General features: G+C 42.5%; 1 protein-coding gene across 1 annotated transcript; it reads left to right on the forward strand.

Annotated features, from left to right (window-relative positions):
- Positions 1 to 6,703: 6,703 nt before the first annotated feature.
- TAS2R4 (taste 2 receptor member 4) lies at positions 6,704 to 7,603 on the forward strand. The gene has a single exon (XM_070423524.1). It carries the CDS (start codon positions 6,704 to 6,706, stop codon positions 7,601 to 7,603), a length of 900 nt encoding a protein of 299 aa, XP_070279625.1.
- The last annotated feature ends 11,196 nt before the right edge of the window (positions 7,604 to 18,799 follow it).

Here is an 18,799-nt window from a genome sequence, read left to right on the forward strand (position 1 = left end):
CTGTGGGAGTCCAGTTGGCTGAGTGCCAGCTCCTCATTGAGTCCCAGGGCATGGGGAAGAATTACCTGATTAATACCTCAGGCCCAGTTTTGAGAAACACTGGAAAGGGCCATCTTGTTTGTTTTGTTTGCTTTCAATGAATTAGCTTGAGTTTCTAAACCCCTTAACTCTTAAATCTAGTTGTTTGCTACACAAGGGACCAGAGCATGGCTTTCCTCCACTATAACCAGGTTCCCTGGGTGAAAGCATGGGGATGAGAATTGTTCCTGTATTGGGAGTTCAGTTATATGTTAGAGCTTGTTCCTATGGCCACGTGTGTCCTCTGACACACATCTATCTCTGGTGTATTGGGGAGGACTTTAACACGTGACTCAATAGCAACTTATGTCAGTAGCTCATGAGACCTTCCAAGTTTCCATTAGAACCTCTATTTTGTCACATGGGATCACTTCTCATTTTTAGTACTCTCTTACCTCTTGGGCCAAGTTCATAGATCTTGACAATTAATGAGTTTGGGTCCAAGAGGATTATCAATGAAAAAGACAACAACAAAAATACATTCCAAAATTTCTCAGTTTCAGTGCTTATGAGTACTCTTTGCTTTATGCAATGTCCCTTCTCTTTGCCAACCATTGATGAATAGGGCTAGGTAGAGCATCTTAAAGTTGTGTTTGTAATTTTCTTAACTTTGGATAAGTGGAAAGTCAATGTTATTTGTTCCTATTCTGCAAGAAGTTCTTTTTTAAGAGAGCAAAAGTGGTTTATAAATTCCAACAACTGCTGCTGACAATTGTATATTATTTTCTGGTATTTCTACATTTTGCTGGACTAGAAGTATGTATAACATAGTGGCTAAGAGAGTTAGTTCTGGAATCACACAAATTTGGGTTCAAATCCTGACTCCCCACCACTAATTAGATGCATGTTCTATCAAGTTACCAAACCTCCTTGGACTTCAGTTTCCTTCACTATCAAATTGGCATGCTTTATAGGATTGGTGTGAGGAGTAAATAAAATAATGTATGGAAAGTATCTTAGCAACTAAAGCATAGTAAATGCACTATAATATTTTTTTAAATATATTTTTTATTGATTTTTTATAGAGAGGAAGGGAGAGGAATAGAGAGTTAGAAACATTGATGAGAGAGAAACATCTATCAGCTGCCTCCTGCACAACCTCCACTGGGGATGTGCCCGCAACCAAGGTACATGCCCTTGACTGGAATCGAACCTGGGATCCTTCAGTCCGTAGGCCGATGCTCTATCCACTGAGCCAAACTGGTCAGGGCTGCACTACAATATTATTACTATTTTAATCTATCAGGGTTTGAGTCTGGAATATGTAGCTCATAGTGTCCTACTCTTATGACAGTGAATCTGTGAACTTTCTTGTTGCTGGTGATAATAAGAGGACATGGAAGGAGCAGACCTCCCAGTCCCCAGCAGATGTTGGGAAGGAGAGAGGGAGAGAGAAAAGGGATTTTAGTAGAACAGGTAAGAGTCCTGATTTCCCCCCCTCTGTGAGAACTACGTAAAAGCTCTCTGTTGGCAGTTGGTAGGAGAAAAGCACAGGCAAAATCAGTCTTGAATATTGGCAGGTCAAGCAGCAACCAAGGAATAAGGATCTCTTTCTAGAAGCTGGAGGAGACAAGGATACTAAGGGAGAGGTCGAGACACTTCTCTGTTACCAGGAGGCAGAATTAATCTCGCCCTTCTCCCCATACAACTGGATCCTAATTAAAGGAGAGAAGTGTGGCACAGGGAGGATGTCTCAGAGATTTCTGATCCCACTTTTAGGAATATATCCCAAGAAGCCTGAAATACCAATCAGAAAGAACATATGCACCCCTATGTTCATAGCAGCACTATTTACAATAACTACGATCTGGAAACAGCCCAAGTGCCCATCAGTAGATGAGAGAATAAAAAAGCTGTGGTAGCCTGGCTGGTGTTGCTCAGTGGTTCAGCATTGACCTATGAACCAGGAGGTCACAGTTCGATTCCCCATCAGGGCATATGCCCAGGTTGCAGGCTCGATCTCCAGTGTGGGGTGTGCAGGATGCAGCCAATCAATGGTTCTCTCTTATCAGTGATGTTTCTATCTCTCTCTCCCTATTCCTTCCTCTCTGAAATCAAGAAAATATATATTAAAAAAGAAAAAAAGCTGTGGTACATCTACACCATGGAATACTATGCAACAATAAAAAAGGATCTCTTACTGTTTGAGACAGCATGGAGGGAACTGGAGAGTATTATGCTAAGTGAAATAAGCCAGTCTGAGAAAGACAAGTATCACATGATCTCACTCATATATGGAATCTAATAAACAAAATAAACTGATGAACAAAATAGATCCAGAGACAGAAACATGGAACAGACTGACAAATCTCAGAGGGAAGGTGGGGGTTGGTGGCAAAAGATCAACCAAAGAACTTCTATGCATATGAAGGCCTGGGGCGGGGCAGGGCGGGGCAGGGACAGGCTAGATGGGATCAATGGGGGGAAAAGAGGGACATATATAATACTTTCAACAATAAAGATTAAAAAATAAATCTGAAGAGACTGAACATTTTTCTGAAGACATTCTTTTTTAAAAAAAATATATTTTATTGATTTTTTTACAGAGAGGAAGGGAGAGGGATAGAGAGTTAGAAACATCGATGAGAGAGAAACATCGATCAGCTGCCTCTTGCACACTCCCCCCCGGGGATGTGCCCGCAACCCAGGTACATGCCCTTGACCGGAATCGAACCCGGGACCCTTCAGTCCGCAGGCCGACACTCTATCCACTGAGCCAAACCGGTTAGGGCTGAAGACATTCTTCATATTATCCCATTGGGTTAAACACTTCCCCCAGCCAGTAGGTGGGGGCTCAGGACATAAACCATATTACTTGTAGGCAAAATTAAGAACCTTATGCTTTCTCTGTACATCTGAGTTTGCAGAGTGAGTATATTTTGTTTGACTCCACTATGATTAAATTGTCATTGTGACTTGTTGGAACTGGCCAGGTGACCAGAACAATATTTCCAGGTTAGCCCTGGAAAATATATTTTCAGAAGTTCACGAGTGGAGTTTCTTGGCCTTTCTATCTGGTTGTTCCAACTATGTACTTCCAGCCAGAGAGAAATATATATGAAATATTTGTGGCGGCTGAATTTTGTATTCTTACTGCTCAGCTAACAGATCTCTCTGAGAAAGGGGTGGGTCTGGCCAGTTGCTGCTTGCTGCTGTAATAGTCCGGGAGTAAATACATTTCTCACCCCGTTTTGATTCTGGCTTATCTTGATTCCAGTTTACTCAGTCGTGCCAGACATTCATCTAACACTTCGCACCAAGCACTATGCTAGATCAGTTGCTGTTCTCAAAAACATCCTAGCTAGTGGGCAATAAAGACATCTCTGCATCATTGAAACAGATGCTTCAGCTCTGAGGAGGGGATCATCTTAGCACAGATGGTTCTGGCTCTGGTGTTTTTTGTGTCTAGCTCCCTGTTGTGGCAGTCATGAAAATACAAAGTTCTCTGCAGTAGCCACATACTTGACAGATGGCTCCAGCTGCTGAGATCCATTCCTTTGAGGCCACACTTCCTGAAGGTTGCTCTCACCTAGTGATGGAGCACTGTGGGGTACTAAGGCAGGTTTGTTCTGTTGACATGAGACCCTTCCAACAGGCACTTTGGACCCAAGGACTCTCCATAAGCTTGAAGAACTGTGCTGCAGTCTGTGGCTCTGCCTACCCATTCTTTTTCTTTCCCCCTCCCCTTTTTATGGTATCAGAACTACGTGACTGTCTGAATATTCTGTCCACCTTCTCTTCCTCCCTACCACCTAAAACCTTTTTCAAGTCTAATGCCATTTCAGCCTATGCTTCTTGTTATGAAAAGATGTGTGGGTTTTTTGTTTGTTTGTTTTGTTTTATTTTCTTTAAGTGCACTAGAATTCTGGAAATTGTCCCAGATTCTTTCTTCGCCTTCAGCTTCTGTATTCATCTGCCATTTGGCCACTAGATCCATTTGGTTGTACTTTGCAAACATTTCTCTCAAATGTCCCTCAGTCTCAATTTCTTCTTTTCAGTCCACCAGAGTGACTGTAATACGATTCTAACTAGTTTTCTGTTTCCAATTCCATCCCTTTCCAGCAAAACATACTTATATTACTTGGATTATGTTCTTCATAGAGTGAAAAGACAATCATAATACTCCTCTCTGAAGTTCTGCAATGCTGTCCATTGCTTTGGAAGGCAGCTATGCTCACCACTATACCACCAACGCCTCCATGTCCATTGCTTTGGATAAAGTCTAAACTTCTTACGTTGGAACATAAAGCCATTTGTCATTGGCCTTTATTTTCCTACCTAGCTTCATCTTCCCACTCCTTACTTTTCCCAAAGAACCTTGAACTGCTTTACTTCTCAAATGTGACATACTGTTCTAGCTGCTACACTTCTGTGTAAGCTGCTTTCTTTGCCTAGACTTCCCTCTCTCACTCATCAGTTTTATTAATGTTTCTTACCCCCCCAGACCTGCCTCCTTCAGGCTCTCTCAGAAAAAGTTAAGCACTTACTCTATGTTTTTCGAAAATGTTGTACATGCCTCTAATAGTGTTATTAGAATGATTATTTATGTTGAAAGTCATTACTATGGCACAAGTAGTTCACTCTTATTTATCTTTCCAGTTTCATCTCTGACCACTTCTTTCCCTTTGCATTCCTCCATCCTTCTGTTTTCTGAACCTACCACACTCTTTGTCACCTCCTTCGGTAGAGTTCTCCCTCTGTTTCCAGTATCCTCCCTCCCACCCTAGCCTTTTGCTTAATAACCACTTTGCATCTTTAAGACCTAATTTATATGTCTCCTTAAGGGAGCCTTTTCTGAACTCCTAGGCTGGGTGAAATGTCCCCCCTGAACATCCCAAGGCACCCTTTGTTTTTCCTTATAGCTCCTAATACACTGATGTAAACGTCTATTTGTCTGCCTCTCCCACTATTCTGTATGTGTTTTGGAGGTGGGATATGAGTTATTCTTCTCTGTTTGCTAGCACCTTATATATTAGTGCCTAGATGATAATAACAATTTAGTGAATGAACAAACCAATGAGGGGCAGCCTGGTATAGTTGAAAGAACTGAGTCTCAGAAAGACCTTCTAACTTAGCTACTATGCTTTTTGGCAGTCACTTACTTTCTTTGATCTTCATTTCTTCACCCCAAACTAGGGATAGCCATGTCTCCCTCCTGGAACTATTTTAGGTTAACCGAATTTTTGCAATGTCCCTGTGCATTGCTGGAGACATAGTAAGTACTCAGAAAAGCCAAAGAACTGTAAGCTTCCTTCTTTCTTCCTCCTAAGCAATATTGATACTCTTTTGAAAACAATTCCAAGTTTGTAATTCTTATTTATTCGTGACTGATCTCATTCTTCAAAGCCTTCATCAAGCTAAGCTAAGCCATCCTTTTGCTTTGACTGTTTGCCCTAAAGGTTTCCCTACAGATCTGCCAGGTAGCAAAGTTTGGACTCATGACTGCAGTGCACCCACCAGGGAGTCGTCTTGTGCTCCAGTGAATAGTCAGATGTACAAGACTGTTTCAGGCCACTGTGGCACTCGTCTACTCAGGTGGATATAGATCAGGATCCAGCTCACCAGCAGGGCCGTATCAGGCCTTCCTCTTTGCAGAGTCATTGCTGCCCATCACACAGCTCAGGGGCAAGGAGATGAGATCCACAGTTGGGTAAGAGTGGGAGCTGCCCTAAAATAAAACCTTCATATCCCCAAGGAGCCAATTTGTTTTGTAATAGTTTCATAGACATGGCTTTTGGGGTCAAGCCATGGGACAAACACACAGGAAGAGTCACCATACTCAGGGAACTCCAGAGCAGGGATCTTCATAAGATACTTATATTTGACTGAAGGGCAAATTTTCGTGAAGGGTTTTAACACTTTTCCCACATTGAATCCTTCAGAAATAACTTCTGACAGAACCAGCTTACTGATCATACTAACCAACTGGATCACATTTTTAAAAAAATCCTCACCTGAGGATATTTTTTCCCCACTGATTATTAGAGCGAGTGGAAAGGGAGGGAGGGAGGAAGAGAGAGAGAGAGAGAGAGAGAGAGAGAGAGAGACACATCGATGTGAGAGAGACACATCGATTGGTTGCCTGGAAGGGTAACATCAGCATGGCCAGAATGACAGCTGTGACATAACAGATGAGAGGGGTGAGAGAAGGTGGATTCAAGTAATTCATGGATGTGTGGATGGGGGTGCATAGAAGTGAGGCATGGGGATTCCCACCATTATCTGGGCTTGCTGTGAAGAAAGCTGCACTCACTGTGGAGCAGTGACAGAAACAGTGCTGGAAGGAACTCTATTGTTTGGCTTTGCAGTCCTTGGAGCCTGCCAAAACTCCTCCCTTCAGCTCTCCTTCTCTTGGAGGAGTAGATTCCCAGGTCCACCTTTGCTGTTTGAATTAGGCGTTTCTAAAGAAAACAGGATATGAAGAAATAGTAATACAATCCTTGGAAGATTTGCATCTCAGTAAAAGCAGCTGGCTCTTAGACCACTAATGGCTCATTTGCCACACTGGGGAAAAATGAAAAAGGAAATGCCCTCCTGGCTGGATGCTGGTGCCTCCTTCTACATTTCAGTATTTCCCCTGTTCCCAACATCAGCACCACAGCTGTTGAGTCCTCCATGACTAAAGATGTTCCAAATATTCTCTCTCTCTGTTTTTACTATCTCAGTAGTTTTGGATTTTGTAGGACTCATTGTGAATCTGTTTATTGCAGTGATCAATTACAAGACTTGGGTCCAAAGCCACGGAATGTCCTCTTCGGATAGGATCCTGTTCAGCTTAGGCATCACCAGATTTCTCATGATGGGAATGTCCCTGGTGAACATCTGCTGCTTCATCTCTCCAAATGTTGAAAGGTTAGTTTACTTACCCAAATTTTTCCTGCTGTTTTGGATGTTTTTGGACTCCAGTAGCCTCTGGTTTGTAACTTTGCTCAATGTCTTGTACTGTGTGACGATTGCTAACTTGAAATACTCAATTTTTCTTCTGCTGAAACGAAATCTCTCCCCAAAGACCCCCAGGCTATTGCTGGCCTGTGTGTTGCTTTCTGCCTTCACCATGCTTCTGTATATTGTGCTCAGACAGAAGCTACTCTTTCCTGAATTTGTGACGACGGAGAGAAATGGCACAGAATTTAGCGCCGATGAGGGCACCTTGTCAGTGGTGATCTCTTTGTTCTTGAACTCATTTCTCCAGTTCATCATTAATGTGACTTCTGCTTCCTTGTTAATAAACTCCTTGAGGAGACATATACAGAAGATGCAGAGAAACGCCACTGGCTTTTGGAATCCCCAGACTGAAGCTCATGTGGGTGCTATAAAGCTGATGGCTTATTTCCTCCTCCTCTACATTCTGTATACAGTTGCCACCCTGTTCCAATACCTCCTTTCTAAAGAGATGGATTTGGGAACCAGATCCATATGTATAATAATTTCCACCTTTTACATTCCAGGACATTCTGTTCTCATTGTTCTTATACATCCTAAACTTAAAAGCAAAGCAAAGAAGATTATTTGCTTCAACAAATAGTGGAATATCAGTAGTAAACAGTGGCTGGAGTCAATTCATGGCTTGGGAGCAAGATTTTTCTCTGTTAGCAGTTTTCCCAGTGGTCTGATGTATGCACTTTGTAATTGTGATCTGACTTCTTAGGCCTTTGAGTGCCTGCATTTCAGTTCAGCTTGCAAAATTTTTTTGCTAATATTTTTAAATTAGGCACTTTTTAAAATGAACTTGTTTGCGGTATTACATATGTTTTTTGCATGGGCATTACATTCCTGGATAATAGAAATCACCACATTGTTTTATTGGCTACTGAAGTATAATGGGAAGTTCCCCCAAATTAATACATTATAGTTCACATATCTGTAGTTTAAGCCCTGACAGTTGTTTATCCTTTTTGTAATATAAGTGCCTGAATTTTTTATTTTCTTCTTTTTTCTTTTTTTATTGAGATAATATTAGTTATTAATATTATATAAATTTTAGGTATGCAATATTATAATTTGTTACCTGTATACACTGTATAGTGCTTACCAACAAAAGTCTAGTTACTATGTGCTACCATATTGATTGACCTGCTTTATCCATTTCACCCTTCCCCACTCCCCTTTCCCTCTGGTAACCACTGATCTGTTTTTTTGTATCAATGAGTTTTTTTTTGTTGTTGTTGTTACTCATTTGTTTCTTTTTTGTTTTATATTGTACATATGAGTGAAATCATACAGTGTTTGTACTTTTCCATCTGACATATTTCACCTAGCATAATACCCTCAAGGCCCATCCATATTATTGCAAATGGAAATATGTTATCTTTTTATGGCTGTGTAATATTCCATTGTATATGTGTACCACATCTTCTTTAGACATTCATCTGTGTTGATGGACTCTGGTTGTTTGCATATCTTGGAAAACAGTATGGAGGACTGAATTTCTAGGTTTGTACTAGAAAGAATGGAAGGGTCAGAGTTGCTAGGTGGAGGGGAGTGACTAGTATTAAAGAAGTCCAATCCAGGACAGTTCCACCATAATTTTATGTGACCCAACCATAAAATTATTTTCATTGCTACTTCATAACTGTAATGTTGCTACTGTTATGAATCGTAATGTAAATATCTGATATGCAGGATGGTCTTAGGCGACCCCTGTGAAAGGGTCATTTGACTGCCAAAGGGTTCGCGACCCACAGGTTGAGAACCGCTGTTCTAGTGGCTTGATGGGAAGCTGTTGCATTTGAGAATCTCTTAATTAAGGCCAATTACATCTTCAAATTTTTTTAAAAAGCAAGTTTGAAATAGTGAAATCAACACAAGATGTGTGCAACTTTACAAAAGAGTGTACCTCAGCATATGATATGGTATTCAGTGGAAAACCAAGAGAAGCCATTGGACTGGTAGTGGGAGTGCCTGACTTTTGGTGACTTTATGCCATCTCTTTGTGAATTTATGCACTGAGCTGTATGGGCACTGTACAATTCTCATGGAGAATGCTGCCTTTTAAAAAAAATTTTTTTTCTCTGTTGGAGCATCAGAATTATGGCTATAGAGGAGCAGGAATGTGAAGATGGAATATTGATCACTTTTGGAATGAGAATTGGGGAATAATAATTTATACAGTCTTTTGGTGTTTATAAAATACTTACATAATATTTGCAGACCTTAAAATAGTCTTGTTAAAATAACTTTCTCTTGATTAACAACAAAAAAGAGAAATCATCAAATTTTACAAATTATCTGATTTTTCTCATTTTGAATACTAGAATCTTGACTGCAATATTTAGTAAGGATAAGCCAAACCAGTTTTTTTTATACTACAAGACCTGGAGGTACTCATTATTTTAGAACATAAAGATTATGAAGTAAAAAGACTCCTGAGAGTGACTAAATGCAAGTTATGACATAAGAACTCCAAATGAGTAGCAGAAACCCTCTTGGTTCCCAGTACCTGTTATCTTCCCCCTCTTTGTCATAGTAAGAATTTTTAGCTAATCAAAATTTGGCAACTGATTACATTTTATAGATTCCTCTTATAAGTAGGTGTTGCCATGTGATCAAGTTCTGCCAATAGAGTCTGAGAAGTGATGTGTCATTTCTAGGTGACGCCCTTAGGCAGGTAAGCCCTTCCTTCCCCTTTGCCTTGGCTTTGTCCTTGTGCTGGAAGGTAATGTTTGGTCGTCTTGGACCATGCAGGTGAGGTGACTATTTAGGAAAGGTGGAACAATTATCCATCTTAGAGTTGGCTCCATGGTTCCTGACACCGAGGAGCTGTAACACCAGCTCTGACTGCTTACACCCCAACTGCAGGCCTGTTCATGAGAAATAAGCATCTCCCTTCTTTTAGACACTGTAGTTTCTCTTGCCTTATTCAAATAACTCAGGCTATACTATAAATGCATACAATAATATATATCTTCATGATGAAGTAGTTTATAGTTATGTATTCTTATAGTCAAAAAAACACTTCATATGATCTGAGAAAATACCTGTGATATATTAGTAAGTGAAATAAAAAAAATCTGCAGTATGATACCAATATTTGTAAAATAAAATATGTATGCCCAAAGTACAAACAGTAATTTTTTAAAGCATTTTGATAAAACTACTGTTTGTGACATTGTGGATGAAATAAGGCAGTCAGAGAAAGATAAATACCATATGATCTCATTAAAATTTATAATGAAGAAAATAAACTGATGAACAAAATGGAACCAGAAGCATGAATGCATGGAATAGACTGGTTGGTGCCCAAGGGGAGGAGGTGGGGAATGACTGGATAAAGAAGGTGAAGGAAATAGCTAAAGAACATATATGCATACCTCATGGACATGGACAATAATTTGGTAAAAGCCAAGAAAGTAGGAAGCGGGGGAGGGTGGAGTTGGGCAAAGGGGAGTGGGGAAAGGGGGACTCCTTCAATGATGCCAACATTACAAAATTTAAAACAAACAAAACTCCCCAGGGATCTGGATAACTGGCCCAGGACCAGTTTTATTCCCTGAGAGAAAAAGGGTGACAGGAAACTGAATGTGTGAGAATTTGTCTGATGTGGAAATTGACAAGGAAGTGGAAGGATTAATGGGGGTCCCATAGGAAAGAGGGAAAAGGAGCATGAAGGGTAAAGACAATAGCAGGGGGAGGGACACGGACTGCACACCATCGTCCCCAAGCTGGGTGGGGCAGCTGTGAGGTCCGTCTTCTCAGGGACCTGTAGTACCATTATGTCAGAACAGCTGGGACACTGTGACTGATGGCTGTGGGGTACATAGGGAAAAGCCAGGACAGACTGCCTCAATAGGAAGGAGCAAGAGGCCTGATAAATGACTCCATTTGGGTACAGCTTGCTTGCAAATGAGCTGTCTACACATAGGTACATACTTGATTTGTTTAATAGCATTTCTGACCTATTTTAAATACAGGAAAATTATTTGTCTCAATTTTGCTGCCCTCATAGTTGGGACAATGAGTGTAGATTTGTAGAATGATGATCTGAATCTCAAGAAAAGAAATAGCTGCACTGATATTATGCACTAAGTCTCTATATCTTTAACTTTAGTGGATGCTTTTAAAGGCCTGGGCTAGTCTTCCTTCTTTATTCTTGCTTTCCAGAAATTCTGGAACCAGACAGAGCTGACCACCTTTCTTTAGAAGTAGCAGCTCAGTTCTTCCTGTATTTGCATCCTGTGAATTATATCAGACTTCAGGCGCTCTCCTACTTTATTGAAAGGAGTGATTATTGAGAGAAACCACCAAGGAAGGAAAGAAAAGTAACATTAATTAGGTAATAATATTTTCTAGACACCAGGCTGGATAATTTCATATGTCCTTTTCTCATCACAATAGCCCTGTGAGGTGAACATGGTTATAATTTTTAAAAAGAGGAATATGAAGATCTGAGAGGTTCAATTGACTCTTCTAAGGATATGGCTACCCACTGGTTGAGTTGGAAAGCAGACCGGAATCTGACATTGAAGTACAATGTCTTTCTATGAATGGCTGCAAGTGCCCCGTTTATAAATCCCCTTACAGCAGTGGTTCTCAACCGTGGCTGCACATTAGAATCACCTGGGAATCTTTTTAAAATCCTGATTTCTGGGCCTCATCCTCCGGAAATTCTGTTTCTTTGTTACTTAGGTTGTGGCCCCACCCCATAACAAAGAAACAGAATTTCCGGAGGATGAGGCCCAGAAATTGGGATTTTAAAAAGATTCCCAGGTGATTCTAATGTGCAGCCAAGGTTGAGAACCATTGCCTTACAGGGAGCTGGTCATGAGGTGTGTGTCTCATTGAGGTCCAGGGCTCATCTGAACCTGGGAGCACTTGGCTTTGGATGAGCAGAGATCCAGAAAGCCCTGTCGGCCATCTCTTCTTAGCATGATCTTACAGTGTTAGGGGAAACCCCTCAGCCTCCTGAGTCTCCTCTGGAAAAACACAATGCCCAACTTGTTAAAAACATAATTTTCATACAGTTTTCTGTAACCGAGTTTTACGTAACTTTTCAAAAGTAAAGCTTGAATTTTTTTTTTTTTTTTTTTCTTGTTGGTGAACCTGTGTTTTATATGCAGCCCCGTGCCTGGCACAGTGCCTGGAACCTAGAAGGTGCTCTGTTGGTGCGGGGTGTTGCCTGCAGTACTGGGAAAAGCTTTCTTGAAGGATCTGGGATTGGAATTGACTAGAGTGTGGGGGAGGATATGTGTTGTGAGCAGGGATGGCACCGGGGCCCAAAGTAAAAGGTTCATTGTAGATACTGAGCTAGATCCATTGCTTGGAGCTGATGGTCAGAGTGAGGGCCAGTGGGGACTGAGCTTGGAGGGGTGTGTCAGGCTGGTGACTTGAGACATGGAGTCAGTAGCCTGAGCGAAGGGTATGGCCTGGAGTCTTAAAGGAAAAGAGGCACCTCAGGGCTTTTGAGCAGGCAGGCCTCCAGATAAGGTTATCTCTTTGGTGGGCTGGCTGGGTTAGAAGTGAGAGGGTGAAGGCAGAGAGGAGGAGGAGGAGGTTTAGAAGCATTTGAGAGCCTAGGCCAAGTATAAAGGTGGCAGGAAGAGGAAGGGAAGGACAGAGGTATTGTTTGAGTCTAGAAATTCAGGAACGCTCACCCTGGACCCTGTGCATGCCTATAGCAGACTCAACATGGCCATCTGCCACCTACTGATGTGGTTATGCATGTGACCTGACCCGGAGCTCTCTGGAAGCTGGCAGGAGCGTAGATCATACGGCAGATATGCAGACGCACTGCCCGGGTTACCTCTGGTCTTGGGAAGGATTCTTGGTACACCTGAGCTGTTTGTAGAACTCGGCGTTCTGTTTCCCCATCCGTAGCCTCCAGGCCTGGCATGGACGCCTGAGCGGGAGAGAGCTCCGAGTGGACATCTCTCCTGCACCAGCGCTTTTCAATCCAGAGCAACACTGCGGAAGGGACGCACTCCGGTTTGCGGGAGCTGCTTCACCCTCCCAGCCAACCCGAGCCTCGGCCAAGCCCGGCTCTCCCTGGGGGCCCAGGCAGGGCCGCCCTGGCCCTGTCAGTATGGGGGCGGGTGGGCCTTTCTCAGAGACGCGCAGGGGAACCACCCAGCTGGGGCCTTTGTCCAGCACGCGCCCCCACCCCGCTCTGGAAAGAGCGCTTTATGAAGACTCTTCAGGGGGTTCGCCCAGCCAGCGTGGCTCAGTGGTTGAGCGTTGACCTATGAACCTGGAGGTCACGGTTCGATTCCTGGTCAGGGCACAGGCCTGGGTTTTGGGCTCGATCCCCAGTGTGGGGTGTGCAGGAGGCAGCCGATGAATGATTCTCTCTCATTGATGTTTGTATCTCTCTCTCCTTCTCCCTTCCTCTCTGAAATCAATAAAAAATGTATTTTAAAAAAGGCTCTTTAGGCGATTGAAGCTTTAAGAGCCAGTGAACTGAAAGCAGACGAAGTAACTGGGCTCAGTGTCTGTAAGTGTCCAGAAGAAAATGCGATCGGAAGCTTGCCCTGCACTCACACTAGAGGACCCCGCTCTGCCCTTGGTGTTCGAGGCCTTGGTGGGCGCCCATGCTGTGCTGCCCAAGTTCTTACTTGCCCTTTAAAGAGACCCCACTGTTTCCCGTTCCCTCGGGTCTCCTGGGAACCTTGACCTCAGTGGGCTCCTTCCCAGTGAGGTCCTCTCCGCCCATGTCTCTGAGTTACAGACAATACTCAGAGGCTTTTTTGAGTCCTGCCTTCGAGACTCGAAACCTTCAGCGAGACTAGCCACAGCCTCCCCTTCCCTCCCCTTCCCTCCCCTCCCTCCCTCCCTCAAAGCTTGAATTTTTAATTTAATTTTATTTTACAGAAAAGTTACAGAGAGTACAGAGAGATCCCTCTTCTCACCCAGTTTTCCTGCTGTTATTATCTTATATAATCTAATGCATTTGTTAAAACTAAGAAACTAGCATTGATACATTACCCATTCACTAACCTACCGACCTCCTCCAAATTTTACCAGTTTCCCCACACATATTCTTTTTCTTTGCCAGGATCCAATCAAGGATATCATGTTGCATTTAGTTCTCAGTTCTTAGTGTACTCTGCTCTGTGATGTTTCTCGACCTCCCTTTGGTTTTCATGCCCTTAACAGTTTTGGAGATTACTGTGTAGGCATTTTGTGAAGTGTCCCTCTATCTGGGTTTGTTTGATCTTTTTCTCATGGTTAGATTGGGATTATGGGCCTTTGGGGAGGGGAAGTGCCCTTCTCATCACATCTCCTCATGGGTAGTGATATCATTATGGCTTATCACTGGTCATGTGACCCTCGATGGCTTGGTTAAGGTGGTGTCTGCTGGGTTTCTCCACTGCCCAATTCTCTAGTTCCCTTTTCAGACTCTCTTTCTTAGAAATCTCTCAGTCCAGCTCACTCCCAAGGGAAAGGGAATGAAGCCCAGCTTCCTACAGGGGTCTCCTGAATCTTGTCTACTGTGCTTAGCTCTCTTCCCCAATCTTCATACTTACCGAAGCAGACAAAAAGGGCTCCTGCTCTCTCATCTGCCGAGTCGCCCCATTCTGTGCTTTTCTTCATTCACGGTCTCCATCCCTGCTCGTGCTTATCACGTTCTTCCTCTAAGACTGTGATCCTTGCTGCACGCAGGCCAGGAATGCTTCCTTTCCCCCTCCCAGGACCTAAATTATACCAAACCAGAGCCCCAACCCCACCTCTTCATAGGATGGTGGGAAAGGGGCTGGAAAAATTCTGAATATATATACGCTGCACTTTTTGTTCCTGTTACACATGATTGTTAATGATGTGCTTAGGCGTCTCAGTTTCTGAATTTCTGGACTCATTCCTCGCGTTAAGAGAACTGCTTTGCCTTAGGTTAACAGCTGCTATAGAAGAGCTGCCCTGACGCCATCTAGTGGCAATGCGGGCACAATTCTAGGAGGCCCTGAAAAGGCTGCCTGTGTACTGGAATACACAGGGTCAGTGAGCTATGTCAGATGTAGAAGAGGGATGGAGCTGTAGTTAGCCTTGCAACTTCATGGGGGAGGGCATTTTTTTGGGTGAAGGTTTCAGACCCGAGTCTTTGAAACTGAAATCGTGTAGCTACTTCTTTCTCCTCGACTTGCCTTTTTGTGTGATAGCTATCCTTCTCCCATAATCTCCAACTCTTCCCCCTCCTAGCTCACTACTGTCCCATTTCTGAGACACACATAATGGCCTACACTTTTTCTCTACATTCTATCGTAATGGCTACGAGGAATCAGACTTATTGGAGAATTCTGTGGAAGGTGGTCTGGGCTTGAAGGTACTAGAGGCCATGGCATGGGTAAAAGATCTAGTTAGCCCTACTCCAGACAGTTGCCAGCATACAATTAATTTACTGTAAAATTAAGTAAAGTTAACATTTTTGTTCTCAATTCTTCTTTGATTTTGGAATAAAATATGAGGGTAACATGAAAAACAGAGTAGAAACCAGAGCTATTGCTCCCCAAGCAATGCAAAGTACATTATTTTAATAAAACCCAGAACACAAAACTGAGTTTTTATACTTTGCATGGGAAGTATCACATTTTTCTAAATTGCTTCAGATAATTCCATTTTCTTCACCAACACACTGTGTCTCCCCTGATGAAGGGAAGTAGAAAATAGCTATTATTTTGAAATAATGTGTGATTTTCAAAAAATACAACTTTGTACATTAGTTGCTAGATATTTTTAAAGCATTTTTCTTTTTAAAATTTTTTTATTATTTTAAAAATATGTTTTTATTGATTTCAGAAAGAGAAAGGGAGAGGGAGAGAGTGATAGAAACATCAATGATGAGAGAGAATCATTGATTGGCTGCCTCCTGCACACCCACACTTTGAGCCTGCAGCTTGGGCTTGTGCCCTGACATGAATCAAACTGGTGAACTTTTGGTTCATAGGTCTACTTCAACTACGGGTCTAGGCAAGCATTTTTGTTATTGGATTTAACCAATTATTTCAATTTCCTATGTGGTTTAGCCTTTTAAAAATTAATGTTAATTTATTTTTTAAAATTTATCTTTATTGTTGAAAGTATTACAGATGTCCCCCTTTTCCCTCCATTAACCTTCTCTACCCTGCACCCACCTACCCTCCAGGCCTTTACCACATTATTGTCTATGTCCATGGGTTATGCATGTATGCATATAAGTTCTTTGGTTAATCTCCCCCTCTATAAGTGAGCCTTTTCCCCAGGCCTTCCCTCTGAGATTCATCAGTCTGTTCCATGCTTCTATGTCTCTGGATCTATTTCATTCATCAGTTTATTTTGTTCATTAGATTCCACATATGAGTGAAATCATGTAATACTTGTCTTTCTCTGACTGGGTCTAGCCTTGCTTAATACCACTAATAAAATAGTCTATCAAGAAACCATTATATTTATGACAATTTCTATCTCTCTCTATATATATCTATATCTATATCTATATCTATATCTATATCTATATCTATATCTAAATCTATATTTTAGGCCAGTCTAGGCTTTCTGGATACACATCAGTCAGCTACTATGCTTTGTATGATGTTTCACTGCCCAGAACCTAGAGAAGGGCAGGGTATGAGAGAAGAGCAGTTATGTCTGCTGTCAAAAGTCACCATAAAAACCCTACTCTTGTCTTTCTCTGACTGGTTTATTTCACTTAGCATAATGCTCTCCAGATGTATCCATGCTGTCACAAAAGGTAAGATTTCCGTCTTTTTTATGGCCAAGTAGTATTCCATTGTGTAAATGTACCACAGCTTTTTTTATCCTCTCATTTACTGATAGGCACTTGGGTTGCTTCCAGATCTTGGCTATTGTAAGTAACACTGCAATGAATCAATGTCACCCTGATAAATTCAATAAAAAGGGAGAGGTTCATCTCTCACCCAGGTTTTCTGGCCTGTGGCAGATTATGACCTTCTCTTCTGCGTCTCCACAGCCGTAGGCCCCAGGTCTTACAAGGTGTGTTCCCTGGAAGCAGGGGCTGTGCATGCTCACTGCTGTGCTCCTGTGCCTGGTACACTGCCTGGCACATAATACACACTCTCACCCTATGTGAATGAATGGAAATCTGATCCTAAACTCCATTGTATTTTTATTAGACCAGTTGAAGTCCAGAGTGGGCAGTGGTTTGCCTGCAGCTTTGTAGAATGCTTGAGACAGCTCTGAGTCCAAAGTTTGTGTTGCTACACAGGAAACAGAAAAGCAGCTCCCGACTCCTCCTACAGAACTCTTTCCACCACGCTCATGCTGCCTTCCTAAAAAGCTAGCCCAGCCTTCCTCCTTCTTCCTCATCCAATTCCTCTTTCTCCTCATTTCCTCAAAGTCGCTTCTAGCCTGGTTTGAACACTGTGCTGCTTTTCTGTTTTCTGTGTAGTAACACAAACTTAGAAGCTTAAAGGGACATGCATTCGTTGTGTCACAACTTCTGGGATCAGGAAGTTTGGGCACAGCCTTAGTGGACTCGCTCTGCAAGGTCTCACAGGATGCAGTGAAGATGTTGGCTAGGCTGTACTTTCCCTGGAGCTCAGAGAACTCTTTTGTGGAAAGAATTCAGTTCTTTGCAGTTGTAGGACTAAGGTTCTCTTACTAGCTGTCAACTGGGGGCCAGTCTCAGAATCTAGAGGCTTCCTGCAGTTTCTCACCATGTGGCAGCTGGACTGTTCAAGGCTGGCAGGAGAGCCCTGTCCCTCTTCCAAGACTTTAGGTGATTAAGTTGGGACCATCCAGGGTGATCTCTTTTTTGATGAACTCAAACTTGAATGATTTGGGATCTTAATCACATCTGCAGAAGCCCTTCATCTTTGCTATGTAATGTAAGTACAAACATGCCATCCCATTTTATTCATAGCCCTGTTGCAGCTGAAGGATTATTCTGAGTGGGAGTCTTGGGCCATCTTAGAATTTAGTCTTCCACAAACACATCTGTTTTGGGCCAGTCCCAGGGAAGTTTGAATCTGGACAATAAATGGAGCACATTCCCTATATTTATTTATTCTTTTTTTTTTACTTGTGGACATTTTAATGAACTTCCCTCCATGTAGCTTCAAGCTACCAGGACACAGGGCTCACCAACACCCTTAATCGTCTCCTCAGCTCTTCTGTTGAAGAATCTGGCCTTCACAATGATAGGCTGCTTTGAGAGCTTTCCCTTCCCCAGAACTTTGTTGTAGCCCGATCGCACTACATCAGTGATAGGAAAAACTCCAGTCTTGCTCTTGGCAGCATTTGCCTGTGTCTGCTCACTGACCAGGGTCCACAGTTTATCAAGGTTGACAGTTGGGCAGAAGCTCTGGTTCCTCTTTAGGTGGTAATGCCTCATACTAAAGTAACCTGGGTGATATTTGTTGAAGTTGATCCTGTGATGATGCAAGCCACCAGCATTACTGTGCCCCCACCCCCACCTCCCGGGTGTTTCCTGTGCTTGGCTACCCGTGGCCGTGGCTCATGTGGTCCCAAAGTTTTCAGGTCTTCCTCAGTCTGGATGGCATGATGGTGACCGAGCTGCAAGAGAGAGGCTCTTGCAAAGTCTCTCACATTCCCTATATTTTTTGATAACTGTGCTTGTCTTTTTTTTTTTTTTACTTCTTTGAGCTCATCTTCTTCCTCATTTCCTTTCTCTAAGACCTTAATGTGAGGTATATGCCAAGTCAAGTGTGCGATGATCGTTATCATAAAGGGCAAGTGACTTCAAGATCCTGATTAACAAGAATGGCTTCTCTACCTAACCTATATTTTTTATTATTTGGCACTTAATGTTTGGTTC

Source organism: Myotis yumanensis, unplaced genomic scaffold (genome assembly GCF_028538775.1).
Source record: "Myotis yumanensis isolate MYYU_CA2020_CCGP unplaced genomic scaffold, mMyoYum1.0.hap1 SCAF_9, whole genome shotgun sequence".
Taxonomy (NCBI): domain Eukaryota; kingdom Metazoa; phylum Chordata; class Mammalia; order Chiroptera; family Vespertilionidae; genus Myotis; species Myotis yumanensis.